Below are 25,454 nucleotides of genomic sequence, written 5' to 3'. Positions count from 1 at the left end.
TTTCATGGTCTGCTCAAATGGTGAAACAAGGAATGCACCGGACTTGTTATGCGTCTAAACTTAGGGGTGAAGAAAACCCTGACCAAACAAAAGGGAACAGTACACGAAAGAGGACAAATGCAGAGGAGGACAGAGGTGACACATTTTAAGAAAAGGAAAAACAATCTCTGCTTTTTACAATCTTGTAGACGCAAAACAATTTTCTGTCTTGCATGGTTTGTCATTGTAAGTAGATCTCGCCGAGCCATTTTACTTTGTTAATTTTGAAGCTGACCTTCAGAACTGTAGTATGAATTTGAAGTGTTTGTGGAATTTATTTGGTGTGTATGCTAAATTGGAACCCTGACCTTTTCCCTCCACATTCGGTGTAATCAAATGCAGGCTATGAATTACATTAGGAAATTCCATGTTTTTAATAGAAGAGAATGAATGTATGCATGACAGAATGTTGTTTATTATTATTTATTATTAAATGTCAGAGCAGCCAAGTAATAAAATGCATTTAGGATTTGTTTTGGAGGAAGGTTGCATTGAAGTGAAAGGTGCATATAGTACCAGTCTCAGAAGTTTGGACACACCTACTCATTCAATGGTTTCTTTATTTTTTACTATTTTCTACATTGCAAAAATAATGGTGAAGACCTCAAAACTATGAAATAACACATGGAATCATGTTGTAACCAAAAACGTGTTAAACAAATCAAATATATTTGAGATTCTTCAAAGTAGCCACCCTTTACCTTGATGACCGCTTTGCACACTCTTGGCATTCTCTCATCCAGCTTCACCTGAAATGCTTTCCCATTGCAGCACTCCATCACACTCCTTCTTGGTCAAATAGCCCTTACACAGCCTGGAGGTGTGTTGGGTCATTGTCCTGTTGAAAAACACATGATAGTCCCACTAAGCTCAAACCAGATGGAATGGTGTATCGCTGCAGAATGCTGTGGTAGCCGTGCTGGTTAAGTGTGCCCTGAATTCTAAATAAATCACAGACAGTGTCACCAGTAAAGCAACATCACTCCACCTCCATGCTTCACAGTGAGAACCACACATGTGGAGATCATCTGTTCACTTACTGTGTCTCACAAAGACAGGACGGTTGGAAACAAAATTCTCAAATTTGGACTCCTCAGACCAAAGGACAGATTTCCACCAGTCGAATGTCCATTGCTTGTGTTTCTTGGCCCAAGCAAGTCTCTTCTTATCGGTGTACTTCAGTAGTGGTTTCTTTGGAACCATTTGACTATGAACGCCTGATTTGACGGAGTCTGCTCTGAGCAGTTGCTGTTGAGATGTGTCTGTTACTTGAACTCTGAAGCATTTATTTGGGCTGCAATTTCTGAGGCTGGTAACTAATGAACTTATCCTCTGCAGCAGAGGTTACTCTGGGGCTGCGGTCTAAACACTTAAAAGACACACCCTTTTCCACTTACCCTCACCTTCTGCCCTTGGCGAATCCCTTTCGCCATCTTGGAGGGCAGTCCAAATGATTAGCCAAGCAATGGAAATTTGCAATGTATGCCCCTCAGTCCTCGTTTTTAGTTGGCTTTGTGAGTGTACAATTATGTTCACTCCGGGGCCTGAAACTCCCCATAATTCAGTTTGTGCCGATTGTACATCCGCTAAGAAAAGTCGGCGAAAACTTGCATACATGTAAGTAAAAGCAAATGCAAATAGGTTAAATTGTGCTACTAATGCACATGACGGCACAAACATGTCTCGTAAAAAGCAAAAATGTTTTTGTTTGGTCATCTTTGGGAAATTGTAGAAATAAAACATTTTCCTTCAGAGGTTCCAGCTAGGCAGGCTAATGTTAGCTAATTCATTTGCTAGCTATCATACAGTAGGCGTATATTTACTATAAGTAGACATGCATTCATAATTGGCTGTAGTGCATATAAAGCACCCACAAGCTACCGGTAGCTGAAAAAACAATCATCGCAGGATGGACGAGTGACGAATTTCCGGCAAAGGGTGGTCCATTTAAAAAGTACTAATAATAATTCCTTCCCTTGCCCTACAAGTATATACTCGTCAGACGTCTTGATACGTCATCAGAAGTGTCCCCTTTTAATTTGAGGGATAGGGTGTGTCTTAAGTGTTTTGACCGCAACCTGGGCCTTCCTTTCCTGTGGCGGTCCCCGTGAGAGCCAGTTTCACCATGGCGCTTGATGGTTTTTGAGACTGCACTTTTTTTGGGGGGGGGGGGGGTGTTGTCTAACCTTTATGCCTTAAAGTAATGATGGACTGTTGTTTATCTTTGCTTATTTGAGCTGTTCTTGCCATAATATGGACTTAGCCCTATTTGGTAAAATACCATCTTCTGTATACCCCCCCAACCTTGTCACACCACAACTGATTGGTTCAAACGCATTAAGAAGGAAATAAATTCAACAAACTAACATTTAACAAAGCACGCCTGTTCATTGAAATGCATTCCAGGTGACTACCTCATGAAGCCGGATGAGAGAATGCCAAGTGTGTGCAAAGCTGTCAAGGCAGAAGGTGGCTACTTTTGAAGAATCTCAAATATGAAATATATTTTGAAAAAACAGTTTTTTTGGGGGGGTTACTACATGATTCCATATGTTTTGTAGTTTTGATGTCTTCACAATTTTACAATGTAGAAGCTAGACACAATAAAGAAACCCTGGTGTTCTAACTTTTGTGTGTGAATTCATAGTAGTTTGACACCTTCTCAGACCTAAACACTCTACCCACCCAGGTCACACTGGCTTGCGGGACGCTGCAAGAGGGGAGACCGAAGACTGAGCAGGACAGGGCTATTTGCACCTTCAGACACTGATCACCAAGAGGTAGGATGTCCTGGTCTGCTTGTGAACCAAAAAATATCTGCCACCCCAATTAAAACAAAACTCAATAGGTCTGGAAAGAATGATGGACAACAAGATAGTAAACCATCTTGTCAGTTCATAACAATCCATGAAGGCCTCCCTAGACCATATATACCAAGTCCTGGCTAGTGATGTCATTTATTTCTATTGCCTAGAGTGCAGTCACAAACATTATGTAGGCATACCTGTCGTTCAGTAGACCTTGTTGAAATGCAGATAGATGTAATCCTTATGATGTTCTTGCTGAGACCTGCAAAAGTTAAGCAATTGCAGTTTATAGTGTGTATTTATTGGGCTTCCGCCCAAATCTGCTAAATGTATCAACATTTACCTTCCTTATATAAGCATCGTTGTCCTGATAAATCTCTGAAAATGTTACCACTCAAATTAGGGCCAGCAGGATGGTATTTCAGGTTTGGATGGCTACATGAAGAGCTTTTGGCATTTGGGGGAATATGTGCATTCTGTGCATATTTCCTTCCCCTTCTCTACTTAAAATGGACCTTATTGGTCTCATGAATAATGCACAGGGATGTTCAATTGCTGCTGCAAAGATGATTTAAGGGCCGTCTTTGTGGTTATATGCACATAGGGTGTTTTTGTCAGTTTTCTAAATGTTTCAGAGCTCAGTTTGCCTTTTCAAAAAATATACATTTTTACAAAGGGAAATCTCATTTCTGTGAAGGGGGGGGGGTCTTCTCTTGCTCTAATGAATCCATAAATCACAAAGGAGCAGGTTTACCAGACCTGCCTCAGACTGCACTGCAATTTAGATTTTCACTAAAATAAAATCTGCTAGTGTGCAAGGGCTTAGCGGTGGACCGGATGCTGCCCTGAATTTCAAATTTTCGGGCTGCTCTTTCAGGATTTATTTTTTGTATAATTCAAGGCCACTTTTCAATATCTAGTTATTAAATTTTAATTCACAGCATTAACATATAAATTGAAAAGATTTTATGGGGTTTCGGACTGCATGCGGATGTAATTTCAAGAGTTGACACAGTTCTGTTTCTATACCATTCCGGCTAATAGAAGGAAATGTAAAAAGGGGGGGGGGGGTATTCTCCCATTTCTCTGCATTATTGCTTTTTTGAAATCGTTGGTTGGAAGCAATTTTGAGAGACATTACACAGAGGAGGCTAGGAAAATGTGCTTCTGATTTTTAAGGAGCGGGGGAAAGCATTCAGGCTGAAATGGGATTTGTTCATCCCTGTGGCAGATAATATTCTACTCTGATACTCCCCTCTGCATAGCAGGAATATAGCAAACCAATGTATTGATCTAATTTACATTAGTATTCACACCCCTTTGCTATGACACTCCAAATTGAGGTCCGGTGCATCCAATTTCCCTTAATCATAATTTTTAGATGTCTCTGCACTCTTGATTGCAGTCTACCTGTGGCCAATTAAATTGTTTGGACACGATTTAGAAAGGAACACACCTGTCTATGTAAGTTCCACAGTTGGCAGTGCATGTCAGAGCAAAAACCGTACCACGAAGTCCAGGAACTGCCCATAGATCTGAGAATTGTGGTGAGGCATATATCTGGGTATGGGTATAAAACAATTTCTAGAGTGTTGAAAGTTTCCAAGAGCACAGTTGTCTCAGTCAGTGGGAAATGGAAAAAATTATGGAACTACCCAGACTCTGCCAAGAGCTGACCATCTGACTAAACTGGGCAAGAAGGACCTTGGTCAGGGAGGTGACCAATAACTACTGACAGAAGTGGAGTTCCTTGGCTGAGATGGGAGAACCTGCCAGGAGGACCACAGTCTCTACAGCACTTCACCAATCTGGGCTGTACAGGCGAGACGGAAGCCACTCCTGAGAAAAAGGCATGTGAAAGACTGAGATCATAAGGCATAAGATTCTGTGGTCAGATGAGACAAAAATGTCAATGGCCTGAATGCAAAGTGCTATGTCTAGGGAACCAGGCTCAGCTCATCACCCGCCTAACACCATCCTTACTGTGAAGCATGGTGCTGGCAGCATCATGCTCTGGGAATGCTTTTCAGCGGCAGGGATTGGGAGTCTGGTAATACTAGAGGGAACAATGAATGGACCAAATGCAGGCAAATCCTTGACGAGAACTTGCTTCAGAGTGCAAACGACCTTAACCCCCCCCCCCCACCCAGTCTATGCTCCAACAGGACAATGACCCCTAAGCATACAGCCAAAGCAACACTGGAATGGCTTTAGAACAAGAATGCGAAAGTCATTGAGTGGCCCAGGCTTGAATCCCATTAGACAATCTGTGCAAAGACTTGAAGATTGCTGTTCACCGCCGCTCCCCATTTAACTTAACAGAGCTTGGGAAAATCTGCAAGGAACGAGGGGAGAAAATCCCCAAAGCCAGATGTGCAAAGCTTAAACAGACATACCCAAGACGACTCAAAGCTAAAAATCACCGCCAAAGGTGCTTTACAAAGTATTGACTTGGGGGTGTGAATAGTTCTGTTTCATTTTCTATAAATGTGCACAAATTTCTCAACATGTTTTCAATTTGTCACTATGGGGCATTGTGTGTAGATGGGTAAGAAAAAACATCTATCTAATCCTTTTTGAATTCAGGCCTTAACAACAAAATGTGGAATAAGTTAAGGGGTATGAATACTTTCTGAAGGCACTGTAATTTGTTATGGTATTAGCCAATGTACTTTCCACATATTGCCTAGTATTTTTAAAGTATCTTGACAAATCAGTACTGTTAAAGAAATATTAATTCCTTTATTTCCCCTCTAATGTTGACCTTTCCGACATCGCTAGCATTGAGACGGATTCGCTTAGGGCTGTAGTCCAGCACAATATGTTTAATATCCATGCAGTGACATTAACTGAACAACTGCCCTCAATCTTAAGGAAAGTAGTCTATTCAAATGGGTTCGTTTCAAGCTAAACTATTTTCATAACATGCAGTCTCACATACACACAGGGCCTATTGCCCCCCCAAAAAACCTTCATCTTGTATTAATGCTGCTTTTATCCAAGGAATAATAAAATGTTTGTAATAAACTGTTCAAATGACTATTGTATTAGGGCTGGGAACTGCCAGGGGCCTCGTGTTTATTTCTTTTGTCAATACATTTTCAGAAGGATCTGGTCATGTGTTCCTATTTCATATGCATTTTTCCTATCAGCCATGAAATGGGAACATTTTAACCATGACATTCATTTTAACGTTTTATTAAATAGGAATATCATTGATGTTTTGTGTCAAAACAAGGTTGAAAAACATTGATGGGGATTTTTTTTATAGATGCAGCAGAAATGATTTATGATCAATGAAAGATGGTTTCACATTTTTAATTCAATAAAAGATACAGCAAGCCATTTTGTTTGCAGGGTATCCATTCTATATACATGAAAGTTATACTCAATGGAAACATTCTATGGGTGCCAAAACAATTCATCGAAATTCTGAGATTCCTGACATAATATGACCTATTTAGAAGCCCAAAGCAAGCATTTGTTCAAAATTTGAATGGGTAAATTCTTTAGTTTTCATTTGATTTCCTCTTTCTCTCAGGGTGAATTTACCATTTTTAGTCTTCATTTTAGCAAAACCTTAGTACAGCCCATTACATAAGGCATGAGAAATGTGCTCAATACCTGACCTTTTGGCCATTGATTTTTCATCCATTTCAACCAAATCGGGGGGGGGGGGTTGGGATCAATGCTGCCTTGCCTTCCCAGAATTAATTTGTCAATGTCCATGAATGCTATTTCCAGGCTGTGTTCAGTGTTGTGCTTACCGACACCATGGTGGAGTTAACTTCAATTCTGTTTCACTGCATTAGATTATTTGGACACATTCTGTGGTATTTTTTTTGTTCCTGATATTGAATCTTGGAAAGGATATTGTCAAATTCCATGATGTGAATAGCAAGAGGTCTAAATCCTCCATTTTGAATGTAGAGGAAAAAATGTCATGTGACTATCATGCCTCTGTAGTTATGTGATGGAATTATTTAAACGGTGATGAAATGGAATAACCAAATTAGGCTTACATGAGGCCTATAAATTAAGTTATTTCTCATTTATATATGCAGGTAAAAATAACTATCATTGTATGGCTTATGAGAGAAATTCCCTGAAACGGCACAATGTTTTTTTAAATATGGTGTGTTTGCTTTTTCCACCATGATATTTCACAAGCTTGATTAGATTTATTACATGGTGGTTCCAGCACAGAAGCAAACACAAATAGACTGGGCTAACTCACAATCGCATAGCAGCCGACCAAGCAGCACAGCATTAATGCCTACGTGTGCTAAAAGGAATTTTGTGGAGAAATTAATCACATTCTGCCATTAGGGTATGAAATCCAATCATGTCCTGCTCTGAGAGGGATTTCACTTTTCTGCTTTTTCCTCTCAGCTGATATTCCCCTTCATGTAGCTTCCTGCCCCCACCTGTTCCTGATGGGGCTGTTTTGTAAAAAAAAAAAAAAAAAAGAACTCTTGTCATAATTTCCAACACAACATGGCGCATGGCGGTGACACGGCTGCTGCTGAAATGAACACTCAGCCGTTCCCTTCGCTTCCCAAATTAGCTTTTATGGCCTCCAATCTGCCCAGGCTTGTGAATTGGCCTCTTTTGAGGGAGATTAGAATTTTCAATATTTAGATTGTCGGCTAGCTATTTCTTTGCATGCATCATTTTATCAAGTAGGCTAATAGATGTCTGAGGTGGTTAGTCGTTTTGCATGTATTCTAATGCTATATGAGGTTAGTATAGCATCATCCCCTTAAACTGTTGCACCCATGCTGATATGAAAACATGGAGGTTCTGCCATTGTCCATTTCTCTACCAGATTAGGAATGTTTTCTCTACCACGACAAACCAATGTAGGGTAGATTGCAGAAATGGGGCATGAAACGGTGGAGCAGGTAACACCTTTTTTTAAATTAATATTTAACAAAGTTGGAGTAACTGGGAATTGTTTAATGTTTTAATGACTAGCCTACTTGCAATGAGCTTCTTCCCTCCTACCACACATCATTCTATTGAACCAATACCCTTTTACGATATTGCCAGCTTTGTAAGTAACTCTGACTAACTAATTGCCATCCAGAAATACTCCCTCCACAGCTTAGGAATCTAAAAGTTCTGCACAATTCATATTTAGGGTGACAAACAGAAACATAGCAATGCTGTATTTTTGGGAACAACAGCTGTCCATGTATCCATGATCTGTTTTAATCATTAGTGCCAATGTCAATCAGTTATCCCTTCCAAGAAAAGGTGTTGCCCATGAAAGGTAATTTCTCTTTACACCAAAAATCTGTCATCCTGGTTACAACTCTGTTTTGCTTGGTTGCGTTTGACTTTATTTGAGCCCCCTCATTATAGTCCTAGTGTACAATGGTACTTACTGTAGAAGGCTGGGTAATTTGGATTTTTCTGGAATTAGAACACCTGGGTGCTGTGGATTTATTGTCAAAGGTCACCCATACAAAATGAATCACTGCACTGTAGGGCAAATAATGGGTAATAATGCATTTCTCCCATCTATTCCCCTCCTATTTTGGACAAACCCCATTTGTCACGAGTAGAGCAATGGTATTGAAATATTCTTTGTTTTTTAAATGTATTTAACTAGACAATGTCCTAAATAATGTCATTATTGAGACAATTTTATAGACCCATTAAATTGCACTTTCTCTCATTGGTATGCCGGACAACCTCTAACTTTTTGATGTACCTTGGTCAGGCATATGGCAATCTGAGTGTCATGTGTCTTGCTTTAGAACTGGCTAAAGATATGGTTTGGCAGAGCTCTGCTTTAGAACTGGCTAAAGATATGGTTTGGCAGAGCTCTGTTTTAGAACTGGCTAAAGAGATGGTTTGGCAGAGCTCTGCTTTAGACCTGGCTAAAGAGATGGTTTGGCAGAGCTCTGCTTTCTTGATGTTATCCCTTGCTATATTTGAACTGCACCCGTTTCAAAGGAAGGCTGCTGTATCTTGAGAGTTGTATTAGTAATTCTGACTTGTTTTGTTTCTTCCTCCTTCTACCTTTTGCCTGGCTGTCTGTTGCACTCACTCACAGTCCCAGGAGCACTGGCCCTGAGCAGTCAGTCATGAGTGCTCAGGAGGTGCCCACCAATCCTGGACAGGAGCAGGTTGATGCGGGGGGTGGAGTCCCAGATGGCCCCTCTCCTACCACCACCACCACCCTTGCTGTCCCGGTCACAATAAAGAAGGAGCTTGACATGCAGGGAGCCAGTAACGGGAAAGATGTGCCAGCTGAGATCTGTGTGGTCCTCGGCGGAGGAGCAGGAGGAGGACGGTCGCGCAATGACCAGACCCAGGGTACGACCCCCCCCAACACGTCACCTCCCACTCCATACACAACGGGCATGTTAATTTTGCATCGCCATCTGTGCTCCGGGTTGTTGGAGTTTGCACATTTTAGACCATGATGGAAAAACGGGTGACGCAAATCGAACGCGTCAACTCTCTCCATCATGCACCTGTCGTTTTAACTTCTCCCTCTATCTGTCTTCTTCCAAATCTGTGCACCTGGCCATGCAAATGTCCTCATCTCAGCTGCTTCCTTTTCACCTAGTCCCAACATTTGGGTTCGTTACACAAAACTGTTTTGCACCGGTGAGCAACTACCTCACCCTTTTCAGACTGCCCTCATTCACACTGGCCTCCTGACATTGAACATTAACTATCTCCGCTGGTATTAACTGCGAAATTACATGCTAGGAAACCGGTACATTTCTGTACCTAATACATTTCTGTACCTATTTACAAAAAAAGGTAATCATTACGATATTATGACGTATCTGTCTGACCATGTAATATATTGATAAATACATATGAATCAGGACTGGTCACCTATTTTACAGTCTTAAATGATTGCACAAGGTTTGTCTTAAGTTCCATGTTACACACCAATGATATCAATGCAGTTAACTCTTGTAGCTTTTGCAGCGCTCTCTATTTAGCTTTCCTCTCTCATACAGGCTCCTACGTTTGCGGGATTTGTGGGAAGAAATACAAGTACTACAACTGCTTTCAAACACATGTCCGTGCACACAGAGGTAAGGAAGGCCTACCCTGAAACACTAAGGCTTTGTGTGACGACATGGGAATTGTTTGATACACAACATGATCAAAGGTATGCGGACACCTGCTCGTTGTACATCTCATTCTAAAATCATGGGCATTAATATGGAGTTGGTCCCCCCCCCCCCCCCACACACACCTTGGCTGCAATAACAGCCTCCACTCTTCTGGGAAGGCTTTCCACTAGATGTTACATTGCTGCAGGGATTTGCTCTCATTCAGCCACAAGAGCATTGGTGAGGTCGGGCACTGATGTTGGGCGATTAGGCCTGGCTCGGAGTTGGCATTCCAATTCATCCCAAAGGGGTTCGATGGGGTTGAGGTCAGAGCTCTTTGACGGCCAGTCAAGTTCTTCCACGTCGATCTCAACAAACCATTTCTGTATGGCTCTTGCTTTGTGCACATGCTGAAACAAGAAAGGACCTGTGATTTTCAAAACCTCCAATGAGTTTCTAGCCAGATGGAGGGTATTTTCTTGCTCCCCACGTCACAGGGAATATCAGTGTTTGAACATTTGTTTTAACTTTTGATGTCATTGGGTAGAACCGTTTTACTTTTATATTTTTCTACAAAACATAGAAATGTGGGGATTTCACATATTTAGACACTGGTATGGTGAATTTGAGGTTGAAAAATGGTGGAGTTGCCCTCTAACTTGTCAGCTGCATTCATCTGCTAATACTTTTCAAGTAGTCTCTACTTTCCTGACATCCATTATCTTTCATGTGATCAATGCCAAATGTTGTGTGTGTGTGAGAGATCTGAGTGAGTCGAGCTGTTAAGCGTTGGCGCCACGCCAACAGCAGATCTTTTATGCATGTGCCTTTCTATCTCCCCCCCCGCAGAGTCCGACAGCATGCCAGGAGAGGGGGCACCAACAACTCCCAACAGTGAGTACACGGATGTGTATGCACACTAGGGTTGTGAACGTTTAAATGAAATTTAATAGTTAACGTTAAGAAAAATCCCTAATGGAAAAACCATGTCATCCCCTCACAAAATGTTAATCACAGTGCAGTTATCAAAAAGGTACACCATCCTCACAAATGGGGAAAAAATAACAAGTAGGCCTACATAATAGGCTTGGGCGGTATACCGAGGTATTTGGAAATAGCCATGGGTATGTTTTTCTACACCGTTAAAACAATATCTTCAAAGTTTTTCAATACATTTTAATATTTTTAGCTACATTTTTAAGTTAATAACTGCAGTCAACTTGTGCATACACTAGGATAAAGCATATTGTGTTCATCTACCCCCAAAAAAGGATGCATTTTTTTCATTTTACCTATCACATAATTTTACATTATGAAGCTTACTGTAGTTCCCCAGAACAGTTGAGCCAGTCACGTGTGTGTTTTGTAAATATCACAACGGGAGAAAGCAGGAGCAGGTGTGTCCAGCTGTGTAGTGTTTCTATTATTTTTTTTATATATATGTATATATATTTTTATTAAGAGTTATCAGGGATGTGCTACTATAGTTTTTTTTCAAAGAATATACATTAGTGCAACACGTTCTGCAAAAAATTGCAACGCTATTTGGCTGGCAGCCACACGTCAACTCTTACGTATTAGCAAGGTCTTGTTTATCATAGAAAGAATGGAGCCAGCTACATTTCCTTAAAGTTCATCTTGCATTTTACCGGTGAAAAGTAGGCTGGCTAAACCTAGAAAAGTAGCTACACCAGTCAGTGCTGTCTGCTGATAGAATGCTCATTTGTAAGTTTAGAAGTGCAGCTGAAGCATGAATTGAGTCTGATTCCGAGTAGAAATTACAATAAGAAGCATTTTACGTCTGCTTTTACAAAACGCAGCAAGATATTTCTTGGTTGGTCTTTTTTCTTATTTTTTGTGAAAAATGCAAGATTCTGCGTTAACACGACCCCTAACTTTAACTTGCTAGTTAATTATCTGAGTAAGTGGCTGAAATAATGTGATTGTGCATCATACTGTCTTAGCTTTCTGCTGTGTTTTAGAAGTCAAAGCCCTTCAGATGCATTATTTGTACAGCTGCCTCTTGATTTCTTTTCCTCTCTGTTCTCAACCCCCTCAGTCTGCCCCCCCTCCCCCTCTCTTCTCAGAGCAGGCAGGCCCATTGCCTTCGCACAGCATTCCCCAAACATTTTGGTTTTTGCCCTTGCACTACACAAGTGATTTTTAAATAACCAACTAATCAGCAAGCTTTGATTATTTGAATCAGTTGTGTAGTGCTAGGACAAAAACGGTACCCAGGACCGAGTTTGGGAAACGCTGTCCTAGCGATTGTCCTTCAGACAAGCATGTGTCTAAACTTTGTTCATTTATATAACGCCTCGTTCACGTTTGCTTGCAAATGCTCGAACTCACCAAAAATGACATTTGGTAGCTTGTGTGTGTGTGTGCTCAGCAAAAAAAGAAACAACTTTTTCAGGACTCTATCTTTCAAAGATAATTCGTAAAAATCCAAATCACTTCACAGATCTTCATTGTAAAGGGTTTAATCACTGTTTCCCATGCTTGGTCAATGAACAAACAATTAATGAACATGCACCTGTGGAATGGTCATTAAGACACTGACAGCTTACAGACTGTAGTCAATTAAGGTCACAGTTATGAAAACTTAGGACACTAAAGAGGCCTTTCTACTGATTCTGAAAAATACCAAAAGAAAGATGCCCAGGGTCCCTACTCCATTTGCGTGAATGTGCAAACTAGGCATGCTGCAAGGAGGCACGAGGACTGCAGATGTGGCCAGGGCAATAAATTGCAATATCCGTACTGTGAGACAGGTACAGGATGGCAACAACAGCTACAACTGCCCGAGTTACACCAGGAATGCACAATCCCTCCAATGCTCAAACTGTCCGCGGTAGGCTGAGAGATGCTGGACTAAGGGCTTGTAGGCCTGTTGTCTGGTGAGGACCTGCCTTACATCATCCTGCAACAACGTTGCCTATGGGCACAAACCCACCGTCGCTGGACCAGACAGGACTGGAAAATAGTGCTCTTCACTGATGAGTTGTGGTTTTGTCTTACCAGGGGTGATGGTCGGATTCACGTTTATCGTCCAAGGAATGAGCTTTACTCAGAGGCCTGTACTCTGGATCAGGATCGATTTGGAGATGGAGTGTCCGTCATGGTCTGGGGCGGTGTGTTACACCATCATCGGACGGAACTTGTTGTCATTGCAGGCAATCTCAACTCTGTGCGTTACAGGGAAGACATCCTCTTCCCTCCTGTGGTGCCCTTCCTGCAGGCTCATCCTGACATGACCCTTCAGCATGACAATGCCACCATGCACAGAACGAGCAGTATGGCTGATATCCTGCAAGACAGGAATATCAGTGTTCTGCCATGCCAACGAAGAGCCGGGATCTCAATCCCATTGAGCACGTCTGGGACCTGTTGGATCGGCGGGTGAGGGCTAGGGCCATTTCCCCCAGAAATGTTCGGGAACTTGCAGGTGCCTTGGTGGAAGAGTGGGGTAACATCTCACAGCAAGAACTGGCAAAACTGGTGCAGTCCATGAGGAGATGTTTCACTGCAGTACTTAATGCACCGGATACTGACTATTACTTTTGATTTTGCCCCCCCCCCCTGTTGAGGGACACATTATTCAATTTCTGTTAGTCACATGCCTGTGGAACTTGCTCAGTTTGTCTCAGTTGTTCTTGTTATGTTAATACAAATATTTACACATGTTAAGTTTGCTGAAAATAAACAAAGTTGACAAAGTGAGAGGGCGTTTCTTTTTTGCTGGGATTATGTATGCATATACGTGTGTGTGTGTGTAGGTATAACTTCATGAGTTGTATTATCGGTCTTTTCAATTTCTTTATTTTCATTTGCGCTTGTTAGACTATTTAGCTAGCAGCCTCTATTGAACTTTTCTCTTACTTGGTAGCATTCTGGTAATAGACGCACAATGTTTTATTTTTGTCCCTTTTGGTGCCCCCTTGTACACTAAGCCGGTAATTATGTATATCCCGGTATGAGAGAAGGACAGTATGATGAGTTGAATCTGCATACCGCCCAGCCTTACTACCTAACGCTACAATTCCTGTAAGGTTAGTAAGAGGGGATATGCATCTTTAAAATTCTATAAGCACATTGTCATTAACAGTTGGAAAAAAGTGTTAAGTACAGAAATGATTATAGTTGAAATGCAGCCACTGTCATTGGCCTACTTGAATTGCGAGGTAATTTGCTAATTGAAAGACTGCAAGTGCCATTTGAGCCGTGACTCACTACTGAAACAGGTGCGTCTTTCTCATCGAAAACACTTCGTTTACTCCTTTACACTGTTTACTCCTGTTTCAACACCGTGTTATTTCCTTTTTATAAAGGGAGTTGAGACATGCAGTTTAACAGCATTAGAAAGCTAAACATCCTCCAGTTTTAACCAGTAGATACCTGCATTTGGCATGTATTTACCTTGTATTTGATTTGTGACCTTCTACTTGGTGGACAGGCTTTTGTTAAACATGAAACAAAGTATGTCCCTAGACTGATAAATCTGTTGTGATTTGGCAAGGAATGTAGTGGTCGGTTCGAAATTGAATGAGACTCGTAACTGAGGGAAAAGAGAATGTAGGGAGAAGAGTTGTGATCACTTGGTCTAGGTTTCTTTTTTTTGTTGTGAGTTGCTAATGCGCATAAAAAATGGAGGGAACACTAAAGTCGACGTGAATTAAGGGTTGGCTTTGGGACAATTTCAGCTGTATGTTCAGGCAGGCACAAAGCAGATTCCAGATGCTTAAGCCTACTGTATGACTGACAACTGGCCTTACTGTATGACTGACAACTGGCCTTACTGTATGACTGACAACTGGCCTTACTGTATGACTGACAACTGGCCTTACTGTATGACTGACAACTGGCCTTACTGTATGACTGACAACTGGCCTTACTGTATGACTGACAACTGGCCTTACTGTATGACTGACAACTTCATTGTCCCTTACACTTCAGCTCCACTATAAGTGTTTTGTTGCTTTGCCATCAGCATTGTCAATCGTCGTAGGGGTGTTGAGGGTGTTGCAGCACACCCTGAAAATCAACAAAATTATATAAACGCTCAAAATATTGAAAAGAAATTGATTTATGCATATCGGGTCCGGGTGAAAAAGCACCAGGTCCATTACAGAACGGGTCCATTTTGAAAGGCATTTGTACCTTCATCCTCCAATTTACACCAGCGATCTATATATAATGATGAGATGTTCATGTCTCCGCCCTAACAATGGGAGTCATTGTCCCAAAGGTGGGAAGGCAGGCAACAAGCTTACGTCCAAAATAAACCCATAAAAACGCATTGGGCTTGTCTTTGGACAGATTTTGACGAGAGTGAAACCTCTTCCTCTCTGTTAAAACACACACACACACAACAAGCCCCTGCCACTCACAACAAAGTTGTCACTTCTTCACCTCTAACAAGCTGTTTCAGCTCGCTATTTGCAGTTGAGGTTTGGTCCAACAGAATGGGTCAAATGGACACAAACACAGAGACATTATTTTACTGTAATAGAGAAGTTACCTTTTTGTACCATACCCTTTTTATTGGGTCTCAGCTCCTTAAATTGCTCGCAGAGCAGACAATACTAAAACAGTATCAATGAACATTGATTCTGGGAAATCAATGCTCAGTTTGTCTTGTGCCCATTGCTGTACCATGCTCTGCTAGCAGCATTTTAGTAAAGGATTCTTATATTAGCTTATATTAGCTGTCTAGTCTGTTTTTATAAATCAGCACTACGCATAAAACACTTTATGGAGTTGGCAACTCATTCTCATTCTGAGAAATAAGGTAGCTAAGCCACTTGATTTCAACATCTGAACAAAGTGGACAGGCCAGCATGTTGTTCAAACAGTTGGAGACAGACAGAATGGTGTGCAGATAGATCCAAGTTAGCTGAACTTGAAATATTAAGGTTAGCTGGCTACTCACTAGCTCGTGTGCTTGAAAATTGTTTGAGACCTGTGCTCATTTTCTATTATGCCTTCTATAAAAAGTTAGTCATTATTAGTGAATGTGCACTATGCATGGTTCTGGTTGAATTTGCAACAAAAAGGTCATTTTCATAGACCAACTTGAAAGCCAGATCGGTGATTATTGCAGAAAATCAGGTTAAACGACTGTTATGATGATACAAAATATACTATGATTGGGTCTTATGGTTGTGTAAGCCTTATATTTACCCTATATGTCACAAACCCTGAATTCAATAGATTACTCTTGACTGTTTGAAATGCAGTGTATTTGACCTTTTTAATTGTACAGTATAGCTTATTTAGAGAGAACATTACAAAAGAATCGACACATTGTGAATCGCCCATAAGTTTATGGGGAGTGAAAATAAAAATATTATTTTTAGGCCATATCATCCAGCCCTATCCAAAACACCATCTTAATCATTTTTCCAGTAAGACAGGGCTGGGAATTGGTAGAGACCCCCTGATACAATATTATCACAATATTTTGGTGCCGATACATACAGAATGGCAATACCTATCATATCACAATTTATCAGGTACAAGAGAGAGCAATAATAAATGCTGGGAGTCATGGAAATAAAAGTGCTGAAAGCATTTTGTCTCACCATTTTTATCTTTTTTTTAAAGAAGATTGAGTCTAAGCTATAAGTTGAGAAATACCGAAGTCTTGGCGCAGTTACAGCCAACTAGCGCAAACTAATGTTAACTACCTGGCAATTATTTATTTTTTGAGAATCTGTACTTTGAGTTAGACTTGATATGTTATAAAAAATACTGCAATACTCAACTGTGTTGATTCCATCCCTAGTAAGAGTAGGTCTGCATGCAACACTACACACTAGCAAAGTCGATGGACCCATAACACAGCAAACCATCCACTGTTTTTTTATACCTTACTGGGTGATATGAAACAAATCGGTGCTGTGCGCTAGACTATGACCAGCAGGATGTGATGTCATTGAATGCCAGTGTGCCACAGACCAGACAATGCGATCTCTGTGTATCCGAATGCAGATAGCTTCCGCTACTCCTGTGACATCTGCGGGAAGAAGTACAAATACTACAGCTGCTTCCAGGAGCATCGCGACCTGCACGCTGTGGACGGTAACTGACTACCTACCTACCCTCTTCTCATTTACTCTCCATTATTGCATTCCTACTAGGCCTTTTCTATTCTTTGTCTGTTTGGATTCGAATGGTAGCTTGTTCTGCCTTAGACCTGGCACTGCAGTCGGCGTTCCAATTAATCCCAAAGGTGTTCGATGGGGTTAAGGTCAGCTCTTTGGAGGCCACAGTCATGTTCTTCCACACCGATATCGACAAATCATTACTGTATGGACCTCTCTTTGTAAATGGGGGCATTCTCATGCTGAAACAGGAAAGAGCCTTCCACAAAGTTGGAAGCACAGAATTGTCTAGAATGTTAAGATGTTCCTTCAATGGAACTAAGGTGTGGGGGGAAAAGCAGCCCCAGACCATTTATTCCTCCTTCACTAAACGTTACAGTTGGCACTATGTGTTGGGGCAGGTAGCGTTCTCCTGGCATCTGCCAAACCCACATTTGTCTGTCGGAGTTCTCCTGGCATCTGCCAAACCCACATTTGTCTGTCGGACTCCCAGATGGTGAAGCGTGATTTGTCAATCCAGAGAACGCGTTTCCACTCCCCAGAGTCCCATGGCGGCAAGCTTTGCACCACTACAGCCGACGCTTGGCATGGTGATCTTAGGCTTGTGTGCGGCTGCTCGTCCATGGAAACCCATTTCACGAAGGTCCCGACGAACAGTTCTTGTGCTGACATTGCTTTCGGAGGCAGTTTGGAACTCGGTAGTGAGTGTTGCAGCTTTTTATTTATTTTTTTACCTTTATTTCACTAGGCAAATCAGTTAAGAACAAATTCTTATTTACATTGACAGCCTACTGGGGAACAACTGCCTTGTCCAGGGGCAGAATAACAGATTTTTTTCCTTGTCAGCTTGGGGATTTCTATCCAACAACCTTTCGGTTACTGGCCCAATGCTCGAACCACTAGGCTACCTGTCTCCCCTTACAGTTGACCGGGGCAGCTCTAGCGGGGCAGAAATCTGACATACCGACTTGTTGGAAAGGTGGCATCCTATGTAGGTGCCATGTTGAAAGCGACTGAGCTCTTGTCTACGCATATTGCATAGCTGTGTGCTCGATTTTTATACACCTGTCTGCAACGGGTGTTGCTGAAAAAGCCAAATACACTAAGGTTTTCCAGACCCTAGTGGATTGGCTGTTAATACCTAGCACTGCCTAGCCTGCTTTCTAGCACCTACCTGATGGCAACGCTAACGTGGCTATCCAAATTATCGTGTTGTGGAAATGTACTGTATACCGGACACATTGATTTTGTCCCCCCCACACCAAACGCAATCACAACACGCAGGTTGAAATATCAAAATAAACTCTGAACCAATTATATTAAATTGGAGACAGGTTGAAAAGCATTGAACTTTTATGGCAATTTAGCTAGCTAGCTTGTAGTTGCTAGCTAATTTGTCCTATTTAGCTAGCTAGCATTGTTGCTAGCTAATTTGTCCTAGGATATAAACATTGAGTTATTTTACCTGAAATGCTCAAGGTCCTCTACTCTGACAATTAATCCACACACAAAACGGTCAGCTGAATCGTTTCTAGTCATCGCTCCTCCTTCCAGGCTTTTTCTTCTTTGAACTTTATATGACTATTGGCAACTTTCATAATAATGTGCATTACCACAACCGACCTAAAGTTCATCTATCAATCACCCACGTGGGTATAACCAAAGAGGAGATGGCACGTGTGTATATGCATCCAAAAGCCAATAAGGAGTAGGAGAGGCAGGACTTGCATTGCGTTCTGCGTCACAAATAAAAGCAACTTCTATTTTTGCGCCTGGCAACGCTGACGCTTGTTGGTGCCATGATTGAATAACATACATGTGTACATTTATTTTGAAAAGCTCGTGCATGCGACCTGAGTGGTCTGGTCAGCATGTAAGCATAAGTATCATTGTTGCCCTAAAAAAAAAAAAAAAACGATTTCATTAACTTCCACTCATGGTTACTGCTGCTTTAAATAAAGTAACCTCTGTCAATTAACTTGACCTCTTTCTCTCCATATATATTTGTCGCACCCCCCTTTCACCCCAGACCCATACGAGCAGGTTGTTCTAGGACCTGTGGAAGACGTCAAGGAGGAGGAGCCAGTGGAACCCTTCCAGAAAGTAGGGCCAAGTAAGGCTGCACTGTATGCTGGTCTACTGTTGCTTTGCAGATTAGGGGTTTGTGACTGGGCACATCGTACTTTGCTTTATATACACTACAGTTCAAAAGTTTGGGGTCACTTAGAAATGTCCTTGTTTTCCATGAAAACATACATGAAATGAGTAGCAAAGTGAACAGGAAATATAGTCAAGACATTGACAAAGTTATAAATAATGATTTTTTATTGAAATATGAATTGTGTCAAAGAATCCTCAATTTGCAGCAATTACAGCCTTGCAAACTTTGGCATTCTAGTTAATTTGTTGAGATAATCTGAAGAGATTTCACCCCATGCTTCATGAAGCACCTCCCACAAATTGGATTGGCTTGATGGGCACTTACGGTCAAGCTGCTCCCACAACAGCTCAATAGGGGTGAGATCCGGTGACTTTGCTGGCCACCCCATTGTAGACAGAATAGCAGCAGGCTGCTTCCCTAAATAGTTCTTGCATAGTTTAGAGCTGTGCTTTGGGTCATTGTCCTGTTGTAGAAGGAAATTGGCTGCAATTAAGCACTGTCCACAGGGTATGGCATGGTGTTGCAAATGGAGTGATAGCCTTCCTTCTTCAAGATCCCTTTTACCCTGTACAAATCTCCCACTTTACCACCATCAAAGCATCCCCAGACTATCACATTGCCTCCACCATGCTTGACAGATGGTGTCAAGCGCTCCTCCAGCATCTTCATTAATTTCTGCGTCTCACGAATGTTCTTTTTGTGATCCGAACACTTCAAACCTCAAAGATTTGTATGTCCATAACTTTTTTCCAATCTTCCTCTGTCCAGTGTCTGTGTCCTTTTTGCCCATCTTAATATTTTATTTTTATTGGCCAGTCTGAGATATGGCTTTTTCTTTGCAACTCTGCATAGAAGGCCAGCATCCCGGAGTCGCCTCTTCACTGTTGACATTGAGACTGGTGTTTTCCGGGTACTATTTAATGAAGCTGCCAGTTGAGGACTTGTGAGGCATCTGTTTCTCAAACTAGACACTCTAATGTACTTGTCCTCTAGCTCAGTTGTACACCGGGGCCTCCCACTCTCTATTCTGGTTAGAGACAGTTTGTGCTGTTCTGTAAAGGGAGTAGTACACAGAATTGTATGAGACCTTCAGTTTCTTGGCAATTTCTCACATGGAATAGCCTTCATTTCTCAGAACAAGAATAGACTGACAAGTTTCAGAAGAAAGTTTGTTTCTGGCCATTTTGAGCCGGTAATCGAACCCACAAATGCTGATGCTTCAGATACTCAACAAGTCTAAAGAAGGTCAGTTTTATTGCTTCTTTAATCAGAACAACAGTTTTCAGCTGTGCTAACATAATTGCAAAAGGGTTTTCTAATGATCAATTAGCTAATCCAAGTTTATAATTTTATAAAAGCTAACACAACGTGCCATTAGGACACAGGAGTGATGGTTGCTGATAATGGGCCTCTACGCCTATGTAGATATTCATAAAAAATCTGTAGTTTCCAGCTACAATAGTCATTTACAACATTAACAATGTCTATACTGTATTTCTGATCAATTTGATGCTATTTTAATGGGCAAAAAACATGTGCTTTTCAAAAACAGACATTTCTAGGTGACCCCAAACTTAGAAAGGTTGTGTGTGAGATATATAGAGAGAGATATGTAGATATATCTACGTAGAGCTATATCTCTATACACATACACACACACACACACACACAGTGGTTCTTCCTATAAAAGTTGGAGTACTGCTTGCAGGCTGCTGCAAAATTCTATGGCATGTTACTTGTCAGCCATTGTTCCCATTAATGGTAGTACTAGTTTGCCCACCAGAGGGCATCTTTGAGACGCTAAGTTATAGAAATTACTTGGAGCTGGTGGCCTAAGAGTCAAAGGGAGCCTTGAATAGCAGACTATATGGGATAGGTTTATTTTTTTGATAATTTGATGAATATTATGGGTTTTCTATTCCAAGAAAAACAAATGCATTTCTTACTGTAGCTGTTTTAGCGTAACTTATTTGCAGCAAGGCCTACTTAAATATACAGTATATCAATCATTCATTTGTGCATGTCATCACACAGCATACAAGTCATCAATGTCTTTAAATACAGTCAAGCATTTTAGTTATAAAACTAAATAACAAAGGGATGCTTGATTAGTTTTACAATCACAGCTAAAGTGATTTAATTAAGGGTTTGAGTTAGGAAAATATGGTGCTGTACAACGTGACCGGTTGGAGTAGGCCTAGGCTATTAAGTGACTGCGAGTGAAGAGCAAAATAATCCTTACATTTCCACATAAAAATCTGATTTTTAAAGACCAGTCCCCATGCTCTGTCATTCAGTGAATTTTATTCCCATAGTAATTTGTTATGGAGCCATCCAGATGTGGTTAGAAAACAGTGCATTTGGTGGGCTATGCAAAAGAGATGGGAGAATTGACATGCCTCGCAAACATTCATTAATTCTGTACATTTAAAGTCCCTAAACTCGGCAAGTCTATTGTCCTGCTGAGAGCTCACCGGTGTGCCTGGAATGGATTATACTCAATTTTGTTCTTCGCAATCTTCAACTTGTAATTTTCCGCCTGGCTCTCCGCCAATGCCGCCTGGCTCTCCGCCAATGCCGCCTGGCTCTCCGCCAATGCCGCCTGGCTCTCCGCCAATGCCGCCTGGCTCTCCGCCAATGACGCCTGGCTCTCCGCCAATGACGCCTGGCTCTCCGCCAATGCATCAGCTGTAGCCCGTATTGCTACCCTCAGAGAATTTCGTTTTGTAGCTTAAAATTCATTTGATTAATATTATGGTGTTTCTATTCCATGGAAAAACCTTTCTGATTGTAGCCGATGTAGGCCTAAGTGTTTCCGTTAGGAAAATGTGGCACTATTCAGTGACATTTATTCCCTAGTGTCCTGCTGATAGTTGAAATAAACATCTGCATTTTGTAAGTGTTTTTAGAATTTTATTAACAGAAGCATGAAGATGTTGATGAACAAATACTCTACAGTATATGCTTTATCCAACATTTTGCAGTTGCATGAGGTTTGGAGTTAGAAATGTAAAACTTTAGAGGACTTAATACATTGCTAGTTGTGGGGATTTTCTTTTCACACCTAGCCGAGCTATTAGACTATCCTTTTTGTGAAAGTATGAAGTCTATTGTCCTGCTAATAGCCCATCATGGAATCATTGTTTGCAGAATTCACAGCTTGCTACGCTTGTGAAAAACAAAAATGCCTTCAGCTGTCCATCACTACTGTAAATAAAAACACAGCATCTACAGTGGCACAAATATATAATGGAATTTGATAAAAAAAGGTTAATGCACATCATTTTCAATCTTATACTAACAAGTGGTTGCCATGGTGAATAATCCAATAATAATTGGTATGACACGGTTCTCGGAACTCATTATGGGGCAGTTTCTAAATGAAAATACTCGTAGATCAATAATATGTCCCTGTAGATCTAATTAAATTGAGGATTGGAGGATTCTAAATTAATATCTAAGCGGCATTTTTCATTAGGGCAAATCTGGTATGTGATATTGAGTTAGAAATGTAAAATCTTAGAGAATATCTAAGGGGCATTTCTATAATTATAATGCAGGAATAATAAAAAATAATAATCATCATAATAATAATCCCACAAGTCATTAACTGGCTACTATCTTCAATATAATCGTTAATTCAGAAGGTTAAACCCATAGGTTTTAGGCCTGCAGTAGGTTGTAATAATCCCTGCCTTCTGGGAATGTTAAATCCAAAAGTTATGGGTGGCGATAGAATTTTGGCTGTCAGAAGTATTAAAATCAAACAATGTCAGCCTTTTTAAATGCTCTATTATCCAAATGTTTTTAAGGTGGGTGTGGGCGATGGAGAGAAACAAAATTGTGAAGTTTGAGGCCATGAGGTGGAGAGTTATGCGGGTGCTGGATATAAAATTAGTGCAAAAAAATAAGGAAAAATGAAGCTTGCAACACGCATCTGATCTATTCATTAGAAATAGGTTTTTGTTTACATTCTTCATTGTAACCACAATGTCACAATTAATTGAACACACACATGAGCAGATTACACACATGAGCAGATTAATTTGGTCAAAACATTTATTAATCAAGACTATCAGAAAGAATGTTGGTGCTTATGTATTTTGATCCAAAGCCATGAATGAGTGAGTCACTCACTGACAAATCCTCGCTGGACTTTCATTCTGTTTCTTCATCACATCAGCAAAGGACTCTGTGTTTCAGAAACTCCCTTTTTTATATAGAGGGGCAATCACTCGTTCACACTGGTAAATAAAGACAGTTTGTTATTTATAATTAATTATTTCTGTTTTTAGAGGAAGATAAACCAAAACCCTTTTTTTGTTGAAAATCAAGGGTTTTTCTTTATTTTTCTATTTTCTACATTGTAGAATAATAGTAAAGACATCAACTGTGAAATAACACATGGAATCATGTAGTAACCAAACAAGTGTTAAACTAATTTGAGATTCTTTGAAGTAGCCACCCTTTGCCTTGACGATTGCCAAGAGTGTGCAAAGCTTTCTCTCATCCAGCTTCACCTGGAATGCTTTTCCAACTGTCTTGAAGGAGTTCCCACATATGCTGAGCACTTGTTTGCTGCTTTTCCTTCACTCTGCGGTCCAACTCATCCCAAACCATCACAATTGGTTTGAGGTTGAGTGATTGTGGAGGCCAGGTCATCTGATGCAGCACTCCATCACTCTCCTTCTTGGTCAAATAGCCCTTACATAGCCTGAAGGTGTGTTGGGTCATTGTCCTGTTGAAAACAAACGCTAAGTGCAAACCAGATGGGATGGTGTATTGCTGCAGAATGCTTTGGTAGCTATGTTGTTTAAATGTGCCTTGAATTCTAAATAAATCACTGTCACCAGCAAAGCACCCACACACCATCACACCACCACCTACATGCTTCACGGTGGGTACCACACATGTGGAGATCATCCGTTCACCTACTCTGCCTCTAACAAAGACACGGCGGTTGGAACCAAAAATCTCAAATTTGGACTCCACCTGTTTAATGTCCATTGCTCGTGTTCTTGGCCCAAGCATGTCTCTTCTTCGTGTCCTTTTTATTAGTGGTTTCTTTGCAGCAATTCAACCATGAAGGTCTGATCCACGCCGTCTCCTCTGAACAGTTAATGTGTCTGTTACTTGAATTCTGATGCATTTATTTGGGCTGTGCTTTGAGGCTGGTACCTCTAATGAACTTTTCCCCTGCAGCAAAGCTGGATGCTGGGTCTTCCTTTCCTGTCGCGGTCCTCATGAGAGCCAGTTTCATCAAAGGCGCTTAATGGTTTTTGCGACTGCACTTGAAGAAACTTTCAAAGTTCATAATTTTCTGGATTGACTGACCTTCATGTCTTAAACTAATGATGGACTCTATTTCCTTATTTGAGCTGTTCATGCCATATATGGACTTGGTCTTTTACCAAATAGGGCTATCTTCTGTTTACCACCCATACCATGTCACAACACAACTGATTGGCTCAAATGCATTAATAAGGAAAGAAATTCCACAAATGTACTTTTAACAAGGCATACCTGTTAATTGAAATGCATTCCAGGTGACTACCTCATGAAGCTGGTTGCGAGAATGCCAAGAGTGAGCCTAGCTCTCAAGGCAAAGGGTGAAGAATCTCAAATATAAAATATATTTTGATTTAACATTTTCTTTTTGGTTACTACATGACTCCATGTGTTATTTTATGGTTTTGATGTCTTCACTATTTTACAATGTTAAAAATAATTGAAATCCTTGACTGAGTAGGTGTAAACTTTTGACTGGTACTGTATATTTTTATTTATATTCAAAGTTGTTTTTTAATATCTGAAATCCTACTTTTGCAGTGTGTTAAGGCAATGTTTTTTTAGTTTTATCCTCATTTAAATTGCAATGCAATTTTGCTCTCGGGATAGGTGTAATTAGTACATATAATTTATGACAGTAATAACATATTATTTAGATGTCTATCAATGTCCCAACTATTGAAAATTAAGGAAACCATTTCAGTGAACCACCAAGGATGCTACTCTTACCATTGCAGAATGAGATTTTGTATATTTATCGCATGCAAATGTGATATTTTATGTAACCACTTTTTCTCATTGTACCCCACAGAAACGGGAAGCTACGAGTGTGAGTTCTGTGGGAAGCAGTATAAGTACTTCAACCCATACCAGGAGCATGTGGCTCTTCACCAACCAATGAGTAAGTCATCTCACAGGTGTACAAAAGGAACTAGTCGTCTGTTGTAGTCAATATCCTCCCTCT

General features: G+C 40.8%; 1 protein-coding gene across 1 annotated transcript in view; it reads left to right on the top strand.

The window, feature by feature from the left end:
• LOC135517967 (zinc finger protein 618-like) overlaps positions 1–25,454 on the top strand; it is a 36,898-nt gene that overhangs the window by 2,232 nt on the left and 9,212 nt on the right. Inside the window, 7 exon segments of the mRNA XM_064942711.1 lie at positions 2,729–2,819; positions 8,911–9,173; positions 9,836–9,913; positions 10,784–10,828; positions 16,928–17,017; positions 19,070–19,153; positions 25,302–25,391. Coding sequence (XP_064798783.1) covers positions 8,942–9,173; positions 9,836–9,913; positions 10,784–10,828; positions 16,928–17,017; positions 19,070–19,153; positions 25,302–25,391 — 619 coding nt within the window. The 5' untranslated portion in view covers positions 2,729–2,819; positions 8,911–8,941.

The sequence above is a fragment of the Oncorhynchus masou genome, chromosome 28 (genome assembly GCF_036934945.1).
Source record: "Oncorhynchus masou masou isolate Uvic2021 chromosome 28, UVic_Omas_1.1, whole genome shotgun sequence".
Taxonomy (NCBI): domain Eukaryota; kingdom Metazoa; phylum Chordata; class Actinopteri; order Salmoniformes; family Salmonidae; genus Oncorhynchus; species Oncorhynchus masou.
This window is presented reverse-complemented; position numbering and strand designations above follow the sequence as displayed.